At 41.0% G+C, this 20,867-nt stretch overlaps 1 protein-coding gene across 4 annotated transcripts in view; it reads left to right on the top strand.

Moving 5' to 3' along the window:
• The window catches only part of SMURF1 (SMAD specific E3 ubiquitin protein ligase 1), a 45,633-nt gene that overhangs the window by 12,161 nt on the left and 12,605 nt on the right, over positions 1 to 20,867 (top strand). For 2 of the 4 annotated variants that reach the window (XM_054080724.1, XM_054080725.1), the window contains exons 2-8: positions 14,650 to 14,688; positions 15,338 to 15,446; positions 16,071 to 16,204; positions 16,322 to 16,387; positions 17,232 to 17,307; positions 17,634 to 17,887; positions 18,683 to 18,767. In XM_054080724.1, coding sequence (XP_053936699.1) covers positions 14,650 to 14,688; positions 15,338 to 15,446; positions 16,071 to 16,204; positions 16,322 to 16,387; positions 17,232 to 17,307; positions 17,634 to 17,887; positions 18,683 to 18,767 — 763 coding nt within the window. The remainder of the gene's footprint in view (positions 1 to 14,649; positions 14,689 to 15,337; positions 15,447 to 16,070; positions 16,205 to 16,321; positions 16,388 to 17,231; positions 17,308 to 17,633; positions 17,888 to 18,682; positions 18,768 to 20,867) is intronic. The other 2 variants (XM_054080726.1, XM_054080727.1) reach the window with 1 other exon arrangement.

Consider the following 20,867-nt stretch of genomic DNA (forward strand, 5'->3'; position numbering starts at 1 on the left):
CTGCTGGCTTTTTTTAATTAAAAGAACAGCACTATCACTTCAAATTAGTGCTACGTAGCTAATTTTAGTAAGGAGCAGAATGGTGTTTAAAGGGTTTTCTCTTACAAAAATTGTTTATTAAGTTTTGCTGTATTTTGGTTGTATCTAGTAGTTCATCATTCAGTCTTTGGACATTATGAGATCTCGAGGTATGTGAGTGATAGGAATGCAAATAAAGCTTTCCTTTTAATATCTCGACTATTTGATAAATAGGAATCACCTTAAAAAAAATGCAACAAAGCATTCTATTACTTTATGATTCTCACAAAGCCTGCATTGGCCTCTTTCCAAGTGCACTCCCTATGTTGAGAAGGTAGGGAAGAAATAGATATTTCTGGGAGCTTCTGTGTCATGAACTGTGAAGAGATGTTTTCTGTAATCCTGTTCAGTGAGATAGTTAGGCCTTCATTGTACTACATTACTGTGAGAGCGGGGCATATACCCAGTGAGAGCAGAGAATATCTCCAGTGAGAGCTCGCCCTGGTGCGAATTTTCCTCCTACAGCATTTTCATTTTATCTAGCATATTAGCACTGTTAACCATCCGTGCGAAATGTAATGTATTGAATCTGTTTAATCAATTTAAAAGGGAAAGCAAACATCTTAGGCTGTGACTGAACCAGCTGCCCTCGTGTATTGTTCTTTTAGTCATTACTTTTTTGATCTTGGATGTGTTAATATAGTAGTTTGATAGAGAACTTTTTGTTCAGAACTTTCTTCGTATTTTTTGTTGCAGGATCGTGCAGTTGAGCAGTGTCACTTGTATAAAGTCTTATGTCTGAATGTGAAACGCATATGTTAAGGTTGTATTGGAAGAGGCATGGCATCTTTTCATTCCAGCTGTGGTTTATTTATATGATACCTTTGATTTGAAGTATTTTGAAGCAGGAGTGCCGTTATTACTGGGATGGACACTGACATTTTATACAAGGAAAATCGCACACGGTCACCATCACAGGCAAAGCTGTGAGTGTATAATGGTGAGAAAACTGTAACCAAGCATCCTGGGCAGAATAACACACTGAATATTTTCATCAAGATCCTGGCCTCTGTGACTGCAGATTCACTTGGGATTAGGAAGGGGGTTTCCTTTATTGAGGAGCTTGCAAATTGTTCTTAAAAACATTGCAGGAATGGGGGAGGTCCACATGTGTTGCTGTTAAGCCACTGTTGAGAAACTGATTTTGTGATTAAAGTGTTTATTTCTTTAACTTAAAAATAACGTTTACTCGAATGCTACGTGCCCACTGTATCTGTTTTCGTTTTAAACTCTGTTTTTATTTTGCTTTCTGAAGCCAGCCTGGAACTAAAACATTCCTAGCATCTTTTGGCTGGAGATTTAGTGAAGGACGTTTTTCATCCTGCTCTTGAGAAGATGGTTCCAGCCTTTCCTGAACTGCTCCAACGGAAATTTCCTTCCGTAGCGGGGACAGTGGCAGTGAGGGGAGTCACTGCTTATGGTCCAAAGGCTTAGCGATGTCCTCTTGCCATTGGCTTGTCCTACCATGCTTAATCTGGATAAAAAAGGAAATATTTAACATGGCTAGATGGTACAAGGGAGAGGTTGGAATCACTCTGTATCTGATGTTAATTCTGCTTGAGCTCTCTCAGCTCAAGAGTTAGCAGAACAACGTGGATAAATGTTTTATGGGGACGAAGGAAAGGGCTTGTGTCAACCTCCGTAGGCGACAGACCTCCCTCCCGACTAAATCGAAGGGTATTTGCTGTCACAGATTGGGTTTTCTTACTCAACCATAGATTGGCTCTAACCAGTCTGTTTGTTTTGTTGTTCATCCCTGGTGACTGTCAGTAACGCTGGGCTGAATAAACAGAGACTATTGATCAAATTTGAAGTCATTAACTTGGCAGTTTAAATAGATGCTGCCCTATATAATTAGAACAAGGGAGTAACACATAGGCTGATACGCCTTTATTCTGAATAAAAGCCGCCTTTTCATGAAATCTTGTTTGCTGCTATTCAGCTCTCGGGTTTGTGCATGCCATAGGTCAGAATTAGAAGTTTGGTTTAAAATACCTAAAGTGAAGACGATGGCTTTGCTTCTGTCAAAGAGGGATGACACTGATATAATGTGGATCTGCTGAACTTTGATACTAAATGGACATGGTGTTTTGAAGAAGGGGGTGCAAACGTGAGGTTACTGGTTAACCGTGTCCAGCTAGAGTGTGCCTTGGGGAGGAACACTGAGCAGTGTAGAATCATTAAGGTTGGAAAAGACCTCTAAGATCATAAAGTCCAACCCTCAGCCCAACACCACCGTGCCTACTAACGATGTGTGGCTTTTCATCTCCAAACAAGCAGCATTACTTCCAGCTCTGAAGCAACAGCGGGTTTCAATTGTCCATCTTACTGCTGCTCAGGAGAAACACATGCCTGTTAGGTCTGGATGTTTATATTCAAACACAATGGGTGATTAATTGTTTCTGAAGGAAGGCGTTTCCTTTTAATAGCTACTGTCATGTGATGTGCCTGTCAGCCTTGTGAATCATTTTAGCACAAGCACGGCCGTAAGAGTCACTGAATTTTGCTATATATGCTCTGGACTCCTCAAAGATCCGTTACAGACGACTGGCAGGATAGTGTGAACTCACCGGCAAGGAGCAGCGATAATCTCATTAATAGATGTGCAGCATGCGCCTGTAGACAGCCTGGTGCTCCTGAGTCACACTACTGCGAGTCCCTAGAGAGCCTGTGAATTCAGCAGTAGGATGCACGCATGTTGACCCACATTTCCTCGGGCAGAAGAGCAGTCACGTGCATCTCGTTGCTTGGAAATCAGATGAGAACTGATGTAACTTGGTTCATCCAGCATTTACATGACCTGAGCCAAAGTGCTTTTAGGGATTTACCACATGTGTGACTAATACGTGATTAGGTAGATTGTGGAGAGTTCTGTGTATGTTCTTCCTGTAGACAAGACTTAGCGTAAAACAATGGCAGCGTCAAAAGAGTCTCTTGTGCATCATTCTGTTATGGTAGCTTTTAAATCATAGAATGGGTTAAGTTGGAAGGGACATTAAAATTAAAGCCCATCCAGTTCCAAACCCCTGTCATGGGTAGGGACACCTTCCACTGGATCAAGCTGCTGAAAGCCTTGTCCAACTGGTTATTTTATCAGGGGTTTTTTCTCTACGTAAAAAGCTTTCCTGGTAGTTCCTAGGAAAGTGTTACGTAGAGGTGTTTTCCTTGCAACAGATGGACAAATGTCCTGTAGAAGTTAGTGATTCTGGCCTGGCTTTAAAAGGAAGAACAGAAGTAGGTGAATGAATGATAAAAATATGGCTTCCGAAAGCTATTAATATCTCTGTAATTGCAGTCTTTTTTTGGAACCAGGCTCGTTTCTGTCCCCTTCTCCTTTCCCGTCTGCCATGGTTTCCTTATTCCTGCACGTACACACACATCCTGCTCCTCCCTGTGAAATGGTGCCACCACTGTCACCTCTACTCCCCATGCGCCCCTGCGAGTTCAGCAGTGCTGGCGTGGGGCCCAGGCTCCTAAGCCCAGACAGGCTGATGGACAGGCAGGTATCCAGTGTCACTGCTTACCATCCGGCAGTGGTGCCCTTCACAAACACCGTCCTGCGTTGGGGGCCTCCTGTGCTTTTTAATTTGTAAACAAGGAGTGTTTGAGCTGAGCGCTCTGAACAAATCAAAAATCCTGCTTAAAGTGGAGAGCGGTTTGTAGCATCTTGAGCCAGTAGTGAAAGGGATTGTAACAGACTGAATAATTAAGAACAACTACTGAAGATTTTAGAGCTGAAAATTTCCAGGAATTGAAAACAATATGCAAAACTAGCTGATGTGCTTTATTCAAAAGCAGAAGCGATGCCAAGAATTTAATTTGGGGAAACACAGTTTTCCTTTCCTCTTCCTGAATTTAAAATTTGCACTTTTATTTTAGCTTTTGGCTTGGAAATTGCTGAAGTAATTTTCCCCTTTTTGTAGTACTTAATCAGTGTGAATTATTTTTTAAATTTTACCTGGACGGTCAAGGTGTCATTTTTCCAGTTTTCTGTGTGCAATTCTTGAATAGTCTGATAGATATAATGTGAATATGAAATAGTAACGAAGACAAAAACAGATGTGTTGCTATATTTTGCCCAGTGTCGGTATGCAGAGCTGCTGTAAAAGCCTCGTGGTTTGCATTCCTGCCGCTGCAAGGGCAATATTCCCCCATGCTGATGTGGGGTGGCTGCGCCGGTACCAATGACAAAGCTCTGTTCAGCCTGGCTGAATGGACTTGGAAAAGGCACTAAAAGCATTTATACCTCAGTCCTAAGAGCCAAGTTAGGATCAAAACTTCATTTATTATGGGCTATTAGGCTATGCCGCTTCCTTTCCAGCACCAGCTCAATCTTGATGATCCATGTGTTTGTTATCCTCAGGTTGATAACGACAGCCCGGGGAGCTATGGGAAGAAAGAAGTATCTGAATGGACTCCAGCTGGTTCAGTTTTTGGCTGTCCATTCGCTAAGTAGCCTAGAACAGAATGAACTCATTGCTCTAGGCTTTTGTTCACTGTTAACTCTTCCCTGAACATTGACTTCCGCCACCGCAGTTTTTAAATCCGAGCTGGCTCTAGGTCTGTCCTCCATCTCAGCTGTTTGTCACTGTTCTCACTGCAAAATGAACAACAGATTTACAAAAAAGGAAGGCAAAGGCTGTAAGAGCGTGAAAAGTTTTCGCTGGCAGTGAGGCCCATAGCTTTGAAAAGCTTTATAGGACAAGACTTGAGGCTTTTTATGTTTCTATCCAAACATGCCAAAAAGCACTCGGCATTCCTCGGTTAAAGCATGAGCTTGGAAAACAACTAGATCCACTAGAAATTAGGGAAGGTTTGTAAGTCATTAGTCAACCCAAGGTATGTGGTTTAAGGCAGTGACACAGTACTGGTGTCTTGCTTGAAAGAAAGAATGCTTTTCATTTACTCGCAAAAAAATTTGGGGTGTTGACTGTGCCCCTTGAAAAGTCATCGAGTACCCTTTGGAGTTTGTTCTGGTGGCAATTACTGAAGTGTTTAGTGATGCCAGACGAGGTATTTTTAAGTGTTACTCTTTGCACTGGATTTCTAGCAACTGCTTGGGGGTTGGACTGGATGACCTGTGAAGGTCCCTTCCAACCAAATGCGTTCTGTGATTCTATGGTTATAAGTTTGTCCAATTATTAAAGCAGTGCAAAATGTGTGTAAAGATATTTTTTCCCCATTTTGCTGGCAGGTAATTTGAATATCGGCAGCGTCCTAGGTCACTGAAGCAATTCTCCTGCCAGCTTCTTGTTCTTGGTTCACGAGGCAGCTTTAGTTGAATGCTGAGTTGGGCAGTCTTGTTTTGACCAGAGCCAAAACTGTATATTTAGTTTTAAGGCAATGTTCAATGTGAATTGTTTAACTAAAACTCTTCTCCTGATACATTTAAGCCCTCGTGGGATGACCTAATAGTTTACATAGTTTAGAACTTAGACATAACTCAACACCATTCATTTTTTAAATAACAATGTTCTTCCTTTTGAGCAATGTACTTAGTGCTTGATGAAAACCAGACATTTAATTTTGTACTGTTTATTAAAATACCCTATTGGAAAACTTGGTTCCTATAAAGTTGATTTTGTACCTTATTTAACTGCAGTAAGATATCAACAAAGCTGAATACCGGTTCTGTCTGGAAAAACAAATTTCAGTTCTTGAATTGAAGATGTGTTAAAACACATTATTTTTTCCTCCTTTCCAATAGTGTTTAACATTCAAATTGTTTTGTTGAGATATTGACACTACCTGTTTGTAAAGGGCTGTAAATGCCAGCCACTCTTTGGAGATACAAAACATATGGTTTAGGTTTTAAACTGAAAAAATATGCTTCATTTTAGCTTGGAAGTTTTAGACTTTTTACTGTTTGACAGGAATTCAGTGTTTCTATTGAAACTGCTTGGCTCTACCCAGTCAAAGTTTGCCAAGGTTTTCAATACCAATGTTTCTGCTTTCCGGGGTTTTGCGTGTGCAGTGAAAGCTCAGATTTTTTTTTTTTTTATGCTTTCTGCAAGACAGCCAGGTACTTTTAGGCAAGACAATGTGTATATGAAGAGAGCTGGAGAGAATACCAGGTTAGAAGGTACAGAAACTGTGTTCTGTCCCTGTCATTTCAAAACCATTTTGCACCATGGACAGGACCCCAAGGCTGGATCTGGTTCAGTTGGTTTAATTGCTTGGGCTTACTGCTAATTCTAGGGGTATGGTGAGCACCCACAAATGTGTTGCTTCTGGGTTTGGTCTCTTGTTTTGTAGTAGTTCCTCCTTTGTCCAACAGCAGAGAGCAATTGCACAGGTTTTCCTCCTGGACTTAGAAAGTTAATGTCTTGTAAAAGCTCTTCGTTTGTTAATTGGATGTTGTTTTGTGGGGAAAAGCAAGCTGCTGTCATACTGAAAGGTACATGTACCTTGAGTCTCACAAACTGGTTCTAGAACATACAGCTGTAGTGCTGGTAGCAGGAACCAACGGGGAATATCTGGGAAGATGAGGGGAACCTAAATTTCTGCATTTTCTAGTGAACATAATATTTATTGGGAAAGCCTTTTATGAATTAAGAAGCAAATGATCAACTGCATGGCAGAGTCTATATAAGCTTTTTGGTAATGAAAATAAGGTGTTTAATGCTTCATACGTTTAACTTATAAAAGTGGAGATCAGAGGAGTGTTAAATTAAACACACCTACGTTAACTGCTGGCTGAGCAGCAGGCTGTGCCGCACAGGGGCTCTCATTCCCTGTTCGCGGAGTGTCGACTATTTAATATGTAATTTCTACCAAAGTAATATCTGGAGTGTGCGGGGTTTTTTCTTTATTTGATTAGTAATTCACTGTTGTTCGTCTAGCATTTTCCAGGAAAACAAATCCACGTGGCTGAAGCTACGGATGGTGTTTCTCAAAAGGACCTTTTGTTTCCTGGGAGTAGGACTGGGTTTGAGCTGATCCCCAGCTCTGCCTGGTACCTGTTGTGGGCAGCACAAGGTTGAGTACAAGATTGAGCACAAGATGGTCCTATGAGGTACTGATGACTGTGGAGATTTGAAAATGGTGCTTTGAAAGCTCCAAGTGTTAAAAGTGCAAAATATTTTTGGCAATCTTAATAAAATTCAGTTTGGAATCTGAGTTATGAGCGCATGTGGGTGGAGGAACATGTTTTTCATGCTTTAGGAATTTTTTTCCAGATGCTTTCTCAGTGCTTGGGTAACTGTAAAAGCTAAGTATTAAGACTTCAGCATGGATTTATTCCTTAGTTTTAATGTAATTTAAGAAAATTGAGCCAAATAGTTTTGTGGCGTGTTTTTAACATTGTTATGGTGATGATGTCGCGCAGTGCACATTGGCATCTGCCTCGAAATGTGAGCCCAAGTATGTGCGAGCTGTGCAGATGAGCCCATCCTGACAGACACTACTTGCTTGAGAAGATGAATTATTCAATGCGAGCGTATGTGGTTGGAGATATAAAAGATGTAAGGAAAGAAATCCGGAATCGCATTGATCCCAGTGAATACAACTTGCACAATGAAGCGTGGAATAGATGTGAAATGCCATTTTGTATTTCCAGCAGAATTTTGTCACTGGAATTGTTTTGTTTAGCTGTCAGTTAAAAGACTGTATTTTCCCTCAGAACGGGATATTGTTCTGTGTGGTTTTAACTGAAATTCTTCTGTTATAGTCTGTATTTCTTTTTATTCTAGAAAAGAGTTTATACAGAAGCCGACAGTGTAGCTGAAGCCTGAGCGCATACTTTGTTTTCAGGCACTGTTCGTGGACTTTTTAACAAAGAAAAAACTTCACTGAATTTGGGAAATCTCTCTACAAAATTATTATTCAGCTTGGTTGTGGTTCTGGCAGGGGTGTTGCTGAGGGTGGAGACTGAGTTTTAAAACCATGCAGTGGATATAAATGACTTTGTTCTGTTAACATTTTCTCTGGCAATACTAATTGATAGGCTGGTTTTTGAGAATGGCTGTAAAACAGAGATAGGAGTAACTGACTGACCTCTAGACTTAGAGTTCTCTAAGAAAGTGGTTGTGCTTCGAATGTGTCGGAGGACAGTCTGCAAAGAAAGCGTATGGGGATTTGAGAGAAGACGGTGCTCAAGGGCATCGTCTCAATGACAGAGGAGGCTTCACCAGTTACAGTCTTGCTCTTGCCCCAGCATCTCTGGCTGTATTTCTTACAGCTGAGCAGTCACTGTAGAAGAATGGTTAGCGCAACGTGGTGAAGCAGCAGTTTATGAAAGGTTTGCCATAAAAAAATAAACAAAAAAAACCCAAAAAGCCCCTGGATGTACAGTTTCAGTGAGAAACAGGAACTTGAAGTAGCTGGAATTTGCCCCATAGTACACGAGGCAAAGTAGTTCCATGGGCAGCTTCTGCTTTCGGAGCTGAAGCTGGGCTGGAGGCATGTCTGTACGACTCAAGCAGTCAGGGATGCTTGGGGTTCACACCTCTCTAGGAAATAGGAGGCTGTGCAGAGTGTATGAGAAGGTTCTTGGCCTGGATTAGAGGAAGGCATAGGAAAGTCATAAGAAAACTGATGTAATAGCTAGGATTTAATGAAAGATTTAATCTGGGAGATAGCCTTTATGTCAGGCATTTGTTATGGGTGAGCAGAGGGGGAAGAAGAAAAAGAAAAGTTAGTATGACGGATAATTGGATGTGCTTCTTTCCACCTCTCTGATTTTTGTGTCGTTCTCTGATTCTGAACATCAGCATTCATTCCGCTTCCTATTGATCTCCCCTTTTTATCCCTGCAAGGTTCTTCAGCTAATTCCATTACTCTTAGTGTTTCTCCAGGTCTTACATCTCAATCAGTTCATTCTTAACCTTGCTTTACTGGTCTCAGTTAACTGGGAGTATAATGAGTCTTGATCTTCCAGTAGTGCAGTGTTGGCTTTTTTTAACGATTTGTGTTATTGAGGGCTAAATCAGCCCCTGTTGGTCTTTATCTGTGTATATGAAGACTGTTGGTCAGTGCTCAGGAGGATTTTTAACTTTGAGTAATTCTTAGGAATTGTGGAGATGAAACTCATCTGTTTTGCCAACTTGGTATTGTTTGCGCTAGGAGAAACGACTCTTGTTCTTGACAGGTTTCTGCTTAGGTAGGGTGGAATTTTGATTCCTGGCTAGGCAGATAATTTAATGACATGTTAATGGACTAATAAAAATGGCTTTTTCTGGGTGTGTGGTTTTTTGAAGATCTCTTCAAAGTTGTCTAGCGTTTGCAACTGGCTGCACGAAGCCAAGTTCCAACCCACAAGGAAAACGTGCCTTGAAAAGAGGCTTTGATTTTTACTACAGCCTACACAAAAGGGCCACAAAAAGGCTTAGTGTATCACATCTAGCAACTCTTTGAGAACTGAGGTTTTTAATGAAGCATTGCTTTAATCTGGTAGTCAGGGTCGCTTTTAGCATGAGTTCAGGCAGAGTCTTCCAGTGTCAGGGCATGATGTATTCTGGTCCTGAGTTTGAAGGGTCTCAGGGTTTTTTTGGTTGGCTTACTTGTCAGATGGCGAATCTCACTGGCACCACAATGCCAAGGCCATTAGTGAAGGCTACTCACTGGACACATCTATATAAAATCAGTTCTGTACAGCAGATTGGTTTATTTGGCAAATGTAATGGAAGACTTCAGTTCTGTTTATCTTTTTCAGCATGCTCGGCACTGCAATGATTCGGATTCAGTTACGGAGAAGTTAAAGCAATCCATGGATTTATGCATTTCAGTTTAAAGCAGACAGAAAGACCAAAAGTATTCCTAAAGCAAACAAAAAAAGGACTAGAATAGAAAGCTTGGCCTTTGTGGTGACAATTTAAACTCCAGTTGGTGAATCGAGTGCTACATTTCAGTTCAGTGATGTGGCCGGCTATAAAGAAATGGTGGTTTTACATATTGGTGCCTTCAGCCATCTTCCCCTTTAAACTCTTTGTCTTGTACCCTACCAAGCATAAATGATTGTCACCCTTAAAAAAAACAGAACACTTGAAACCTACACAGGTTGCCTAGTAATAGAAATAAATCCAGACATTAAACTGCAGAAAAGTCTCCTTTAAAGTTATGTTCAGAGAACAGAACAGTAATAGGAGTCTTTCATAAATAGGGCTTGGAAGGGGTGGCTTGTGGTGTTCAGAACCGTTTGGACAAGACGTGATTTCACATAACACATTCAGCAACAATTTTAATTGTGGGCCGTGGTGCTTTGGGGTGTTAGAGCAGCCTGTGGTAAATAGCTGATGTTTCCTTTTGGGGTTTTGGAGGCTTTTTTACACTTCAAGCACATTATTTTTGCCATGCAGGCCTCTGGTTTTCTGATTGGCAGGATTTTTGCTGGGAAAAAAAGGCTGGTAGGTAGCGCCCAGGGGCCTGTCCTGCTGTCTGACAGCAGAGCTGGAACAGTCCTTGCCTCCCACACAGGCTGCCAGCTTCACAAGGCCAGAGTTGGGCAGGCTCCGAAGCTGTAGCAGGAGTGTCCCCATTGCTTGGATGCATTGAATTTGACCTGCTTTGCAGCCTCTTTTTATTTGTCAGTGGTACGCAGTAACTTCAGTTTTGTTTTATGTCAAGGTCTTTATTCCTGTCTCCTCCAAAGCCTCATTGTTCTTCTTTGCTTCTTGCTTATATCTTAAAACAAACCAATCAACCTGTGATGCTTTTAATGATTATGCTGCATATCTCCATGATTAAAGATGGCCTACACAGAAGTAAATATTAAGCTAAGTCCTTTCTACGTCATCAGCCTGCTGGCCTGTGTTTATCTTCTGTCAAAAGGGAAAACAAATGTATCCCGGAATCTCACTGCCTGTTTGCACAAGCACAAATGATTAACCTGGGATATCAAAGGAACAGCCAAAGTTGTCTGGAAGGTGTATTTGCTAGCATAATTCAGGCTGACCTTCCCCTCCTTTCCTGAGGAAGATGTGGACACACCACTGGTTTGTCTTGTCTTCCATCTGAATCAAATGCATCTGTAGCTCAGATCCTACCTACGTGTAGAAGTCCTTAATGAAAGCAAGGAGGCTCTCGCTTTTAAAACACAAAGTGTGAATCAATGCAGTGCCAGGTGCAAATTTGCCTGCTGTTTTGCATTGGTGCAAGGTGGGAACTATGAAATCTTTTCATAGCTTACCTCTTTTTCTTTTATCCTTTGTCCCAAAACACAATTCCCTAGTTCTTATGCTGAGCTGCCGAAAACAGTCTTAGCACCATGCTCTTGGATGCGGCGTCTTGTACGTGAGTAAACCCAGTGTGGATGCAGAGACAGCGATGTGAGGACTCTTGCAGGGCAGCAGCCGTCCATTGAGCACTGACAGGAGGAGCTTGCACACGAAGGTTTTGATTTTGTAGGCTGCGTCTGTTTACTTGGGGATGTTTGAAATGGTTCCTCACCCAGCCTGTCTTTCTCTGCCTCTTATCTGAAGTGCTGGTCGTGCTGCAGAGATGGGTGCCTGAGTGGTGGAGCAGCACCTTTCTGATGCAATTCTCGGCCGGGTTATTCAGACATGGGTGCCACTTTGTGCTTTCCTTACTACACCCGTCTGTAACTCGCTCCTGTGGCACCTCCGGAACCACAGCATATGATTCATGCCTGCTTTGGAAGCAGAGTGGACAACCAGGAGCTGGCAGTGGAACCACTCCACTCACTCAAATTGCATCTGCATTGAAGACATCCTCGGGGTGAATACTGACTTTGTATAAGGCTCATCCTTTCCTCACCTCCTGCCAAATATGGGTTCACACTAGTACTTCACCCAGCTGGCTAATTTGGCCTTTGAAATTATCTCAATAGCGTCAGGTACTTAAAAAAACATTCCCATCCCTTTATAAATATTATAATCTAGATGTAAAGACATTGTTTCAGTGTTGTTTGGGATCTGTTGTATTAAAGAAATCGTTCTTCAGTGCTGTGCAGCAATCCAGAGCGGAGTATAAACAAATACTGTCAAGCTGAAACAAGTTGGTTGACTTTGAGAAGGTAGAATGTAAATGCCCTGTCAGGAGAAATAGTACCTTTTGTAACGTTGCAGCAAATGCTGGGAGATTGCTCCTGCTGACAAACCCTAAACCTTCCCTGTTTAAAAGAAAAAAGAAATTAAAAGAAAAAGCTTTTTGGAGAGATGGAAAGTAGGCAAAGATGAGGTTTGTGCAAAGCACATCTTGGGTGCCTGGTTTGCAGATAAGTATCTATCCTGTTCTCCTACGCTGCCTCTGATGCAGGGATAAAATTAATAACTTTTTAAGCCTTTGTAGCTAAATCTGCTGGAGTTCACAGGTTTGGGGCTTGCAGTAGCAGCAGTCAGATCCTGCTTCCAGTCTCCCTGAAGTCCTGCTGGAGAGAATGCATTTAAGATGCAAATCTGGCGTATGCCCAGCTTCACAGAGCAGGGAGGGGCTGTCTGCTCCGCTCCTGGCATGGATTCATGCCCAAGTCTCCTGTTGCTGACCTTTGTCACCTGTTTCCTTACTGGAATTTAGAAGTCCGTGGCTTTTAAGCAATAGAGCACTTGAAAATATTTTTTTGCTCTAGTGGGTTTAATATGCAAATAGTGGAGCAGAGCCAACGGTCCATCTTGGGCAGCCTGATCCCGGAGATTGCTCCATAAATGTTTATTCCAGCTATTAGCTATTGTGCCAATGTTTTTTTTACAAGAAAGAGTAATTATTTTTGCAACCTAAAATTGAGGGTTTCGCAGGCTGCAACTGGAAAGTTGGCAGCCATGCTCCTCTGCTGTAAAGCGAAAGCCTGTGGCAGAGCGAAAAGAGTTAAATGAACAAATATCATTCTTCAATAACAGCTTTAGAAACCAGCACTGCTGGTTCACTCCAGAAAGTACACATGAAATATAGAATAAAGGTAATAATTTCATAGTCGGTAGTTGCAGATGGCACACTTCTCCAACTCAATAATGTATTCTTGAAATTGGGGATGGGAAAGTAAAATGAGTTGTTTGATTTAAAAAAAGAAAAGCTCCATCATTCACAAGAACTTTAAAATTCCTTTTGGCTAGTGCTAAAACACCCAAGTTCTGGTTTTACTTGTACTTAGTCTCTGTTTTTCTGGTATTTTTTCCTCTGAAGCACTCGCAACAGGAAGAGGAAATTAAAGGTTGCTCTGTTGTGCTTCCATAGAGCAGTGAACGGTGATTCTGTAATCCTGTTTTGTTTCAAACTGAATTCCCATAGTCCTGCAGACTTCTCATTTTTGGTCAGCTGTTAAAAAAATAATCCAAGAGGAGCGTTCTGTGATTATGCAGTTTGCCAGTGTAAGAAATAAGTAACTTTTAATCCATTCTAAAAATAGTTTCCTGTTGCGGCTGCTGTAATTATTGCTAAGACGGAGGATTTGTGTATTTTTTTTCCACGAGCATCTGGGTTAAATAGTGGATTTCTTTGGTCTGTTTGCTTGACATGTGAAGTGAGGCGGTTTTTAATCTGCTGGTGCTGTTAAATGGGGAACGCTGTTCTGGAGCAGAGAGGTGGAATTCTGGTGGAAGTGTAAAAAAAATTAAAGATAAATATTTATTCCCATATTTTTGCTGCTGTGTCTTTCCTTAGATGTAGTTTAGTTGAGAGTGAGTGGAGGTCAGGAGCAAGGCAAGGTAGAGATGGGAAGGGGAAATGGCCCGTACCCCAGGAAACGGCCGCCTGAGAATCTTCTGAGCATTCATTCTGCTGCAAGATAAAAACAGAAGGAAAGAGGCTGCCTCAAACCTAGTTAGGTCTTTTACAGTGATCTTCCTCTCCTGGTTTTAGATAAGTTGGAGCTCTAGTATTTTCATCTTTGGCTCTGTAGTTATTTTTCCTGGTCTGTTCTAAGTGTTCAATGCATACTGAACAACTTGGATTGCTGGGATCATACTGAGCAGGCCTTACTGAAAAGTAAAATTAGGCTTGTGCTTGGTAATGGACCTCGTCGAGATGGAGACTGGTGCGAGGTTCCTGATTTAATTTTTGTGGTGTGTAATGAAATTGGAGAGAGAGAAATGTCTCATTTGTGACCCTTTCAAAGGAAAATACATGGATGCAGGGTTTTTTCCCTGTTTTTTTTCTGGCAAGTGAGGTCCTGTGATACCACAAACCCATTTTGTATTTGCAAATGGCTTACCCTGTTATAACATACCTCCTCGTTTTGTTTTATGTACCAGTTGTGTGCAAAGAGCAGGGTTTGCATGATGTTCGATGGGACTCAGTGTAGAGGTCTCCTCTAAGAGTCCCAGAACCATTACTGGCTCAGAAACTGTTCACTCCTCCTTCCAAATGGGTGGGTTCTGGAACAACACAACAAAATTCTGCTTTAGCCTTTGTATAAGCACACAGTACAGAAAATGAGGTTTTAACACAAAGGGACTTTCACTTAATCTTTTCTATTTTGTTACAACAGAAAAAAAGCAAAGGGATTATTTTCTTTATGTAAATACATATTCCAATCACAGATAAAGAAAACAATTGCTCCCGTTTACTATTTGGGTGGGTTTATGTGAATTACGATCAGGTAGCATTGTAGCTGGTATGACTGCCAGAAAGCTTTTTTTGTGATGCTCTTAACATTTCTTTATCTGATATTTTCTTTTGCAGTGTTATGTGCCAAGAACCTTGCAAAGAAAGATTTCTTCAGTAAGTATGCCCTGATCATATAACTTTCGGCTCCTGATTAATCAGATTTCTCTGTAGATTGTGCATTACTGTCATGAGTCATCTAGGGAAGTTGTTTGTTCTGTGGTTCCATTCTTGCAGTAACGTTGCATTTTGACACGAGTATGCGTTACCCTGAATTATATTTAGGTAGTGGAGACTCTTGGATTGGAAAGACACAGGACTCACAAATTCTAGTTGAGAGTCTGGCTGATGAGGCCAGAAGCTGGCTTCTGCTTATGGTTCTGGGAAGGGGGCACCAAGAGTATTCGTCTCAGACACCTCTGTTTGTAAAGTGTGCCAGGGAGGTGAGTGAAATATCCCAGAGCTGCAGACTCTGTATTACATTAAAGACTGAATAAAAATGACTGCTCATGCATGGGGCACTTGAGCACTGGTAAATTAAGCACCTTTTGTTTTCTATAAACTTTCACCGTTTATGAGAGATACCAATCCATACCGCTATCTAATTAGGAGCTCGCTTCTCTATTTTGGGTTTACTAAAATAGTTTTAAAGTAGCAGTGACTTTTCTTGCTTCAGTGGGAGGAACAAGCAGGAGCTTGTGATGGCGTTATCCTGGAAGAAGCAAACCAAAAAGTATTATATTTAATAGCTTTTCCCCCTCCACAGGACTTCCTGACCCATTTGCGAAAATAGTTGTTGATGGGTCAGGTCAGTGCCATTCAACTGACACTGTGAAGAACACGTTGGACCCCAAATGGAACCAGCATTATGATCTGTGAGTTGTTCATCAAATCATAAGTAAAAATTACTCCAGGGGTTTAAACAATAAACGGAGTGCAAGGGCTGGCACTGCAGCTTCATTTTGTGTTTGCAAAAAGATTCACACTTGCTGATTTTTTGCAACAAGGTGATGACTGATTTTTTGCAACAAGAAATTACCTGTTAATAATAGGAGTGGTGCTTTTCTTGTAGGTGTTTGAATTTGGAACCAGTTGTGTGTCAGCTACACAGCCTAACTCCACAGAATAAGCTCTACTGGAGCAGTGCAGTCCATCTTTTCCAAAAAGATTGTCCTTGTTGTAGTGATTTATTTTCTTCAAATTATTAGAAACGTAAATTGTGAAGTTTTGTATGTTAATCAGCTTGTTGTATAGCTCTTAATGAGGTTGTCTGTAGTTAAATTAAAGCTGCAGCGATATCAATTTAACACGCTGTGTGAAATCATAGTGCAGTAATTCATTAATAATACTATTTCAGGCTTAAGCACTTCTGTATTGATAATAAAGCAGCATGACCAATGTACTAAAAACTGTCAGTTTGTACCAAATAATGCATAAATCCTGTGGAGTAAAAAGACATATTTTTCTAAAATTACTCTTCCGATATGTGTTTTTTCTAGATATGTTGGGAAGACAGATTCCATAACCATCAGTGTATGGAACCATAAAAAAATCCACAAGAAGCAGGGAGCTGGCTTCCTGGGGTGTGTCCGACTCCTCTCCAATGCCATCAGCAGGCTAAAAGATACTGGATGTAAGAGCAAATCCCTACCTGCTGCAATTGAGACCCTTCCCTGCCTTATTATCAGGGTAGCGAGTGGTGTTCCCACCTCGCTAGTGTTTTGTTCATCTTTGCAATTCTCCTTTGCAGACCAACGTTTGGATCTATGCAAACTAAATCCCACAGATACCGATGCTGTGCGAGGCCAAATAGTGGGTAAGAAAACTCTTGGCTAGACTTTCATCTTCTTGGGTAAATACACCATATGGACAAGTGTTGTATTAAAAAAACCTGTAGTGATTATTGCCTCCGTGCCTTTTCTGTATTGTTTCTTCTGGCTTTAATGAGATTAAATTACAGAACCTGAAAATTGTCATTGTACTTCTATGTAGAAGTTTGTTTTCTCTCAGCTGATAATGTGAAACACTGTTAAAATGAGAAACCTTACATCTGGCAAGGTTTCTGATGCAGCTCTGGAGGGCTGGATGTCACCGCAAAACTGATTGTGCTTGGACCACGGTGACAAGTGAAGAGAATCTTAAGTGGAAAAGAGGATCCGTAGGAGTTTAATTTTGCAAATTGCTGTCACAATACCTTTGACTCACTCATGTAACCGATTTCCAAATTGCAACAAGGCAGCGCTAGTTTTACGATTAATTTACCCCATCTCACCACGTTTTGCAGCCCCCTAACCCAAGCCTTTCATTGATACATTAATGTCTCTGGCAAAACCCAAATTCTTACCGTAATGATGACATCTAGTGGTAATTTCTGTCCAGCTTAACTTTCTGGGTCCTCATGAAACACAGATGTAGAACCTGACATTTGATACTTAAAGAAACAGACTCAGCTGAAGTTTTGATGTGGTGATGCCTCTGGTTTCCCTTCTCCATTTTTGAAAATCAACAGTACTTTAGAGTTATAGAAGGAGTGGTGTGTCCTTGTGTGTAGGGTATAGCTTTCCTAATATTTTACCCTGCATAAATGTGGGTTGTTTGGCTTTATGTTGGTTTTAAGGGAAAAGTTGTTATTTTATTATTAACTGGTGTTTGTTTTTCAGTCAGTTTACAGACACGGGACAGAATAGGCACAGGAGGCTCTGTAGTGGACTGTAGAGGGCTTTTGGAGAATGAAGGGTAAGGATTGTTTTCATTACACTTAATTTGAAAAGTGATTTGTGTGGAAAGAATATAATTAACACTAGAAATCTTAAATATCAGTGTAACTAATATTGTCTGGGAATAATTAACAGGTAGTAAATTATAGCTGGAAACTATAAGAAGAAAATAAACTAACCTGGGTAGGACTTGATATTTTTTACTGGTGCTTCTGGCACCTCAATGAGAAATTTGGGATATAAAAGCATTAATGAAGTGTCCTGTCTTGGGTTAAAGAAGTAATAGAGTGATAGAGAGAAACAGTTATTTCTGCATTCACTTCTCTGTGATGGAAACTCTTGAAGTTTCCCTATTTTCAGAACGGTTTATGAAGATTCTGGACCAGGAAGGCCACTGAGCTGTTTTATGGAAGAACCAGCACCGTATACAGACACTACAGGGGCTGCTGGCGGAGGCAACTGTCGCTTTGTAGAGTCCCCCAGTCAAGATCAGAGGCTTCAGGCACAGCGACTTCGGACTCCTGAAGTCCGAGGGCACACACAGACACCTCAGAACAGGCCGCATGGTCACCAGTCGCCTGACCTACCGGAAGGCTACGGTAAGAGTTTTCCAGGACTATAAAACTGAAGTCTTTTCATAAGACTTCAGAGAAGAATTCTCCCATTTTAGTATAAAGATGTGGTTTACCTGTTAGAACATGCAGCATCCGTGTGGATATAATGATCTGTGTTTTGGAAAAGGAACTGTGTGGTGCAGTTGGAAGCCTGAGACTGGCTAATTCGCAGTTGGCTACGCCAGGATACACTGAGGGGTTGATGGTAAATTAAACTTGAGTTTGTGGTATGATGCTGTTACAGAAAATTCACTGCTAATCTTGGCTGTGTATCTAGGGAGAATAACTGTAAAGAGCTCTTTAAACTAGAGCAGTCATGCTATTTTTTCCTTCCCCCTTGACACGTATTGTAGGTTTGAGCCCGCATTTGAAAACAGATCAGGAAAATATAAAAACAACAAACAAGCCAATAGTACAGATGATTAGGGAGGATAAGATTAAGGAGAATTTAAATCTTGGAAAAGAGCACAACAAATCTAGAGGTAAAGAAATCCAGTTTAGGGGTTCAGGTTGTCTTACAATCTAAAAATAAAAATACAAACTAAAACATACTGGTGCATGGATTTGCGTTTTGAAAAGAACAGTGGAATGTATAGTCAGGTAAATTTATGAAGACTGTGTTTAGGACAGAACAGTTGATACTGCAGGAGATCGGGAGATGCCTCGAGTGCTTTCTCCTAGCTCTGACAGAAAGAGAATATGCGGATGGCTTTGAAGAAACTGTTTATTCTGTTTTTTTCAGATTTGTAATTAAGAATAATCTTTCTTTCCTTTTCACAGAACAAAGAACAACGGTACAGGGACAGGTTTATTTTTTGCACACACAGACTGGAGTTAGCACGTGGCATGATCCAAGGATACCAAGGTACCTGCGTAAAGTTACATAGTCAGGGGATTTGGGGGTGGGTGGGTGTCTATGGCAGTGAGATGAACCTTTGAGAGCAAAAATCTATTAAATGGCCTGTCTAGATGAAGTTTGTATGTTCCTAGTTACCTTTTCAACAAACATTAAAGATTGCTCTTTTTGAAAGAAAGAATCATCTACTTGCGAGTCACATAAAACAAAAGGGAAAAAAAATAGGCAGTCCTTCAGCGCTTCCCTTTTGACAAATTGTTCCTAAAATGTTGATGTGACTTTGTTTCTTACCTGAACTTTTTTTGTATTATTACAATTTGGATTTCAAATTGAACAAAAAAGTGAATACTTTCTTAAAGCCATTGTTTGAGTACTGAACTTGTAAGTTCTGCTCTAATAGAGCTCACTCATGTATAAGTGAAGCAGAGATTTCTCATCATGTTTAAACTTGAAGTGGTGTTGGGGTTTTATGCTTTAGGCCAACGATTTGCAGCTAGAAAATTTGAATCCTCCACATGATTAATTTAGTAAAGCCTCTTTAAACCTTGACCTGCAGTTAATCCAAGTCTTTGTGACTAAGGTCTGGTGCTTTTCTTTGAGGAGCTCTGAATCTGGGCCGTTTCGCTGCACCACCTGCACACCAGATTCAGGAGTGGAACACAGAGTTCGTAACTCCTTCAGCTGCTGCGCTGGCTGGATAATGCATGGATGTGATACAGGATATTAGAAAAATGATATCAAGTAGTGTAGACAAGTGTGTTGATAAAACCACAGCATATGGAAGGATATGAAAAATAAAGTTGAGAGAGAGAGAAAAATAGCTGATCTTAGATTAGCTGGTATGATCAGAAGAAGAAACAACAACGCTCATTCATTCACGTCACTCGTGTCAGGCTTGTGTGCCCAAAGCCTGGTCTCGTCTTCAGTGATGCTCGTGGGGCTAATGAAAGGTGGTGTTCCTGCTTCTCTCAACAAATCTTAGAGCCAGGTTTTCAGGACCAGCAATGTAAGTGGACACAACAATGTCTTGCAAGTTGCGGGTCACTCTTGTTTTAGCTAAAGGCAGCTTTCTTAGTACCAAGTTGCAGTGCCAAACCCTATCCTTGGCATTTTGCACAGATGTAGGTTAAAACTTAATGTAAGCAGATCTCTAAAGTACTTTCAGATGCACAGCTGATTGAGACAAATGGTTACAACCATAATCTTCTTTAAGGAGCCTAACAAAGGCTTGTCTGCCTCCCTGTACTCCTTTCTGGCTTAGACTCACTCTGACACTAATGAAGCCTTTGGTGTACTAAGTGTTTCTACCTTTTCTAAGGCCTCTTGGTTTTCTCATTTATACTGACGCTGCACGGTTGGATTTAGGTAAGGAAATAGAGTGGCGCCTTCCGCCTTGGATAACAGATGAATCCATGCCAGCTGCCTAGGGAATACTTAATCTAACAACAGCTTTTCTGTTTAAAAATACTCTTTGGGTTTCCCTCCTTCCTTTTCTTTCCACTCTTAGTGTTTTCTTCTGTTAGGTGGCTGGGACGTTAAGTGCTTCCAGTTTTCTATGCGTAAATAGATCCTAGGTATACATCTCTCTACCTGAGAGTGAGTGACTGCCTTTAGCAGCACTTGGGATCATCCTCAAAAATGGTCTAGGATAAAAGGGGTGAATGTGTTGGTAAAGCCTTGCTCTCAGTGATTTATGAGTCATGTAGTTAGGATTCCAGCTGTGCCTAATTAAAAAGGTGATTCTTTTTAACGTGATTCTTAGCATTTGGCAGCTCTTGACTTACTGGGTCTTTGGAGACAGTGGTTGGTACAGAGGCCTTTGTTTAATTATTAGGTTTTCTACACATGGATCATGTTAGTGTTAAAGGGAATCTTTTTGTGAATTTTTTGCTATGAAAACATGTCTTTTCTTCCTCTGACAGCCCTCAGAAGCTCTGCCATCACCTAAATAATGATGCATGCATCGAAATTACTTTCAGGCTTATATGGATTTGTTACTTTCAAGATGTTTTGCTGAATTTACCTTTCTATCTGTGTACCATAGGGAGTTGCACTGCTTAGATTGAAGACTCTAAAATCACAGCATTAAAACAGCTATTCTGACCTCCC

The sequence above is a fragment of the Cuculus canorus genome, chromosome 15 (assembly GCF_017976375.1).
Source record: "Cuculus canorus isolate bCucCan1 chromosome 15, bCucCan1.pri, whole genome shotgun sequence".
Lineage (NCBI taxonomy): Eukaryota > Metazoa > Chordata > Aves > Cuculiformes > Cuculidae > Cuculus > Cuculus canorus.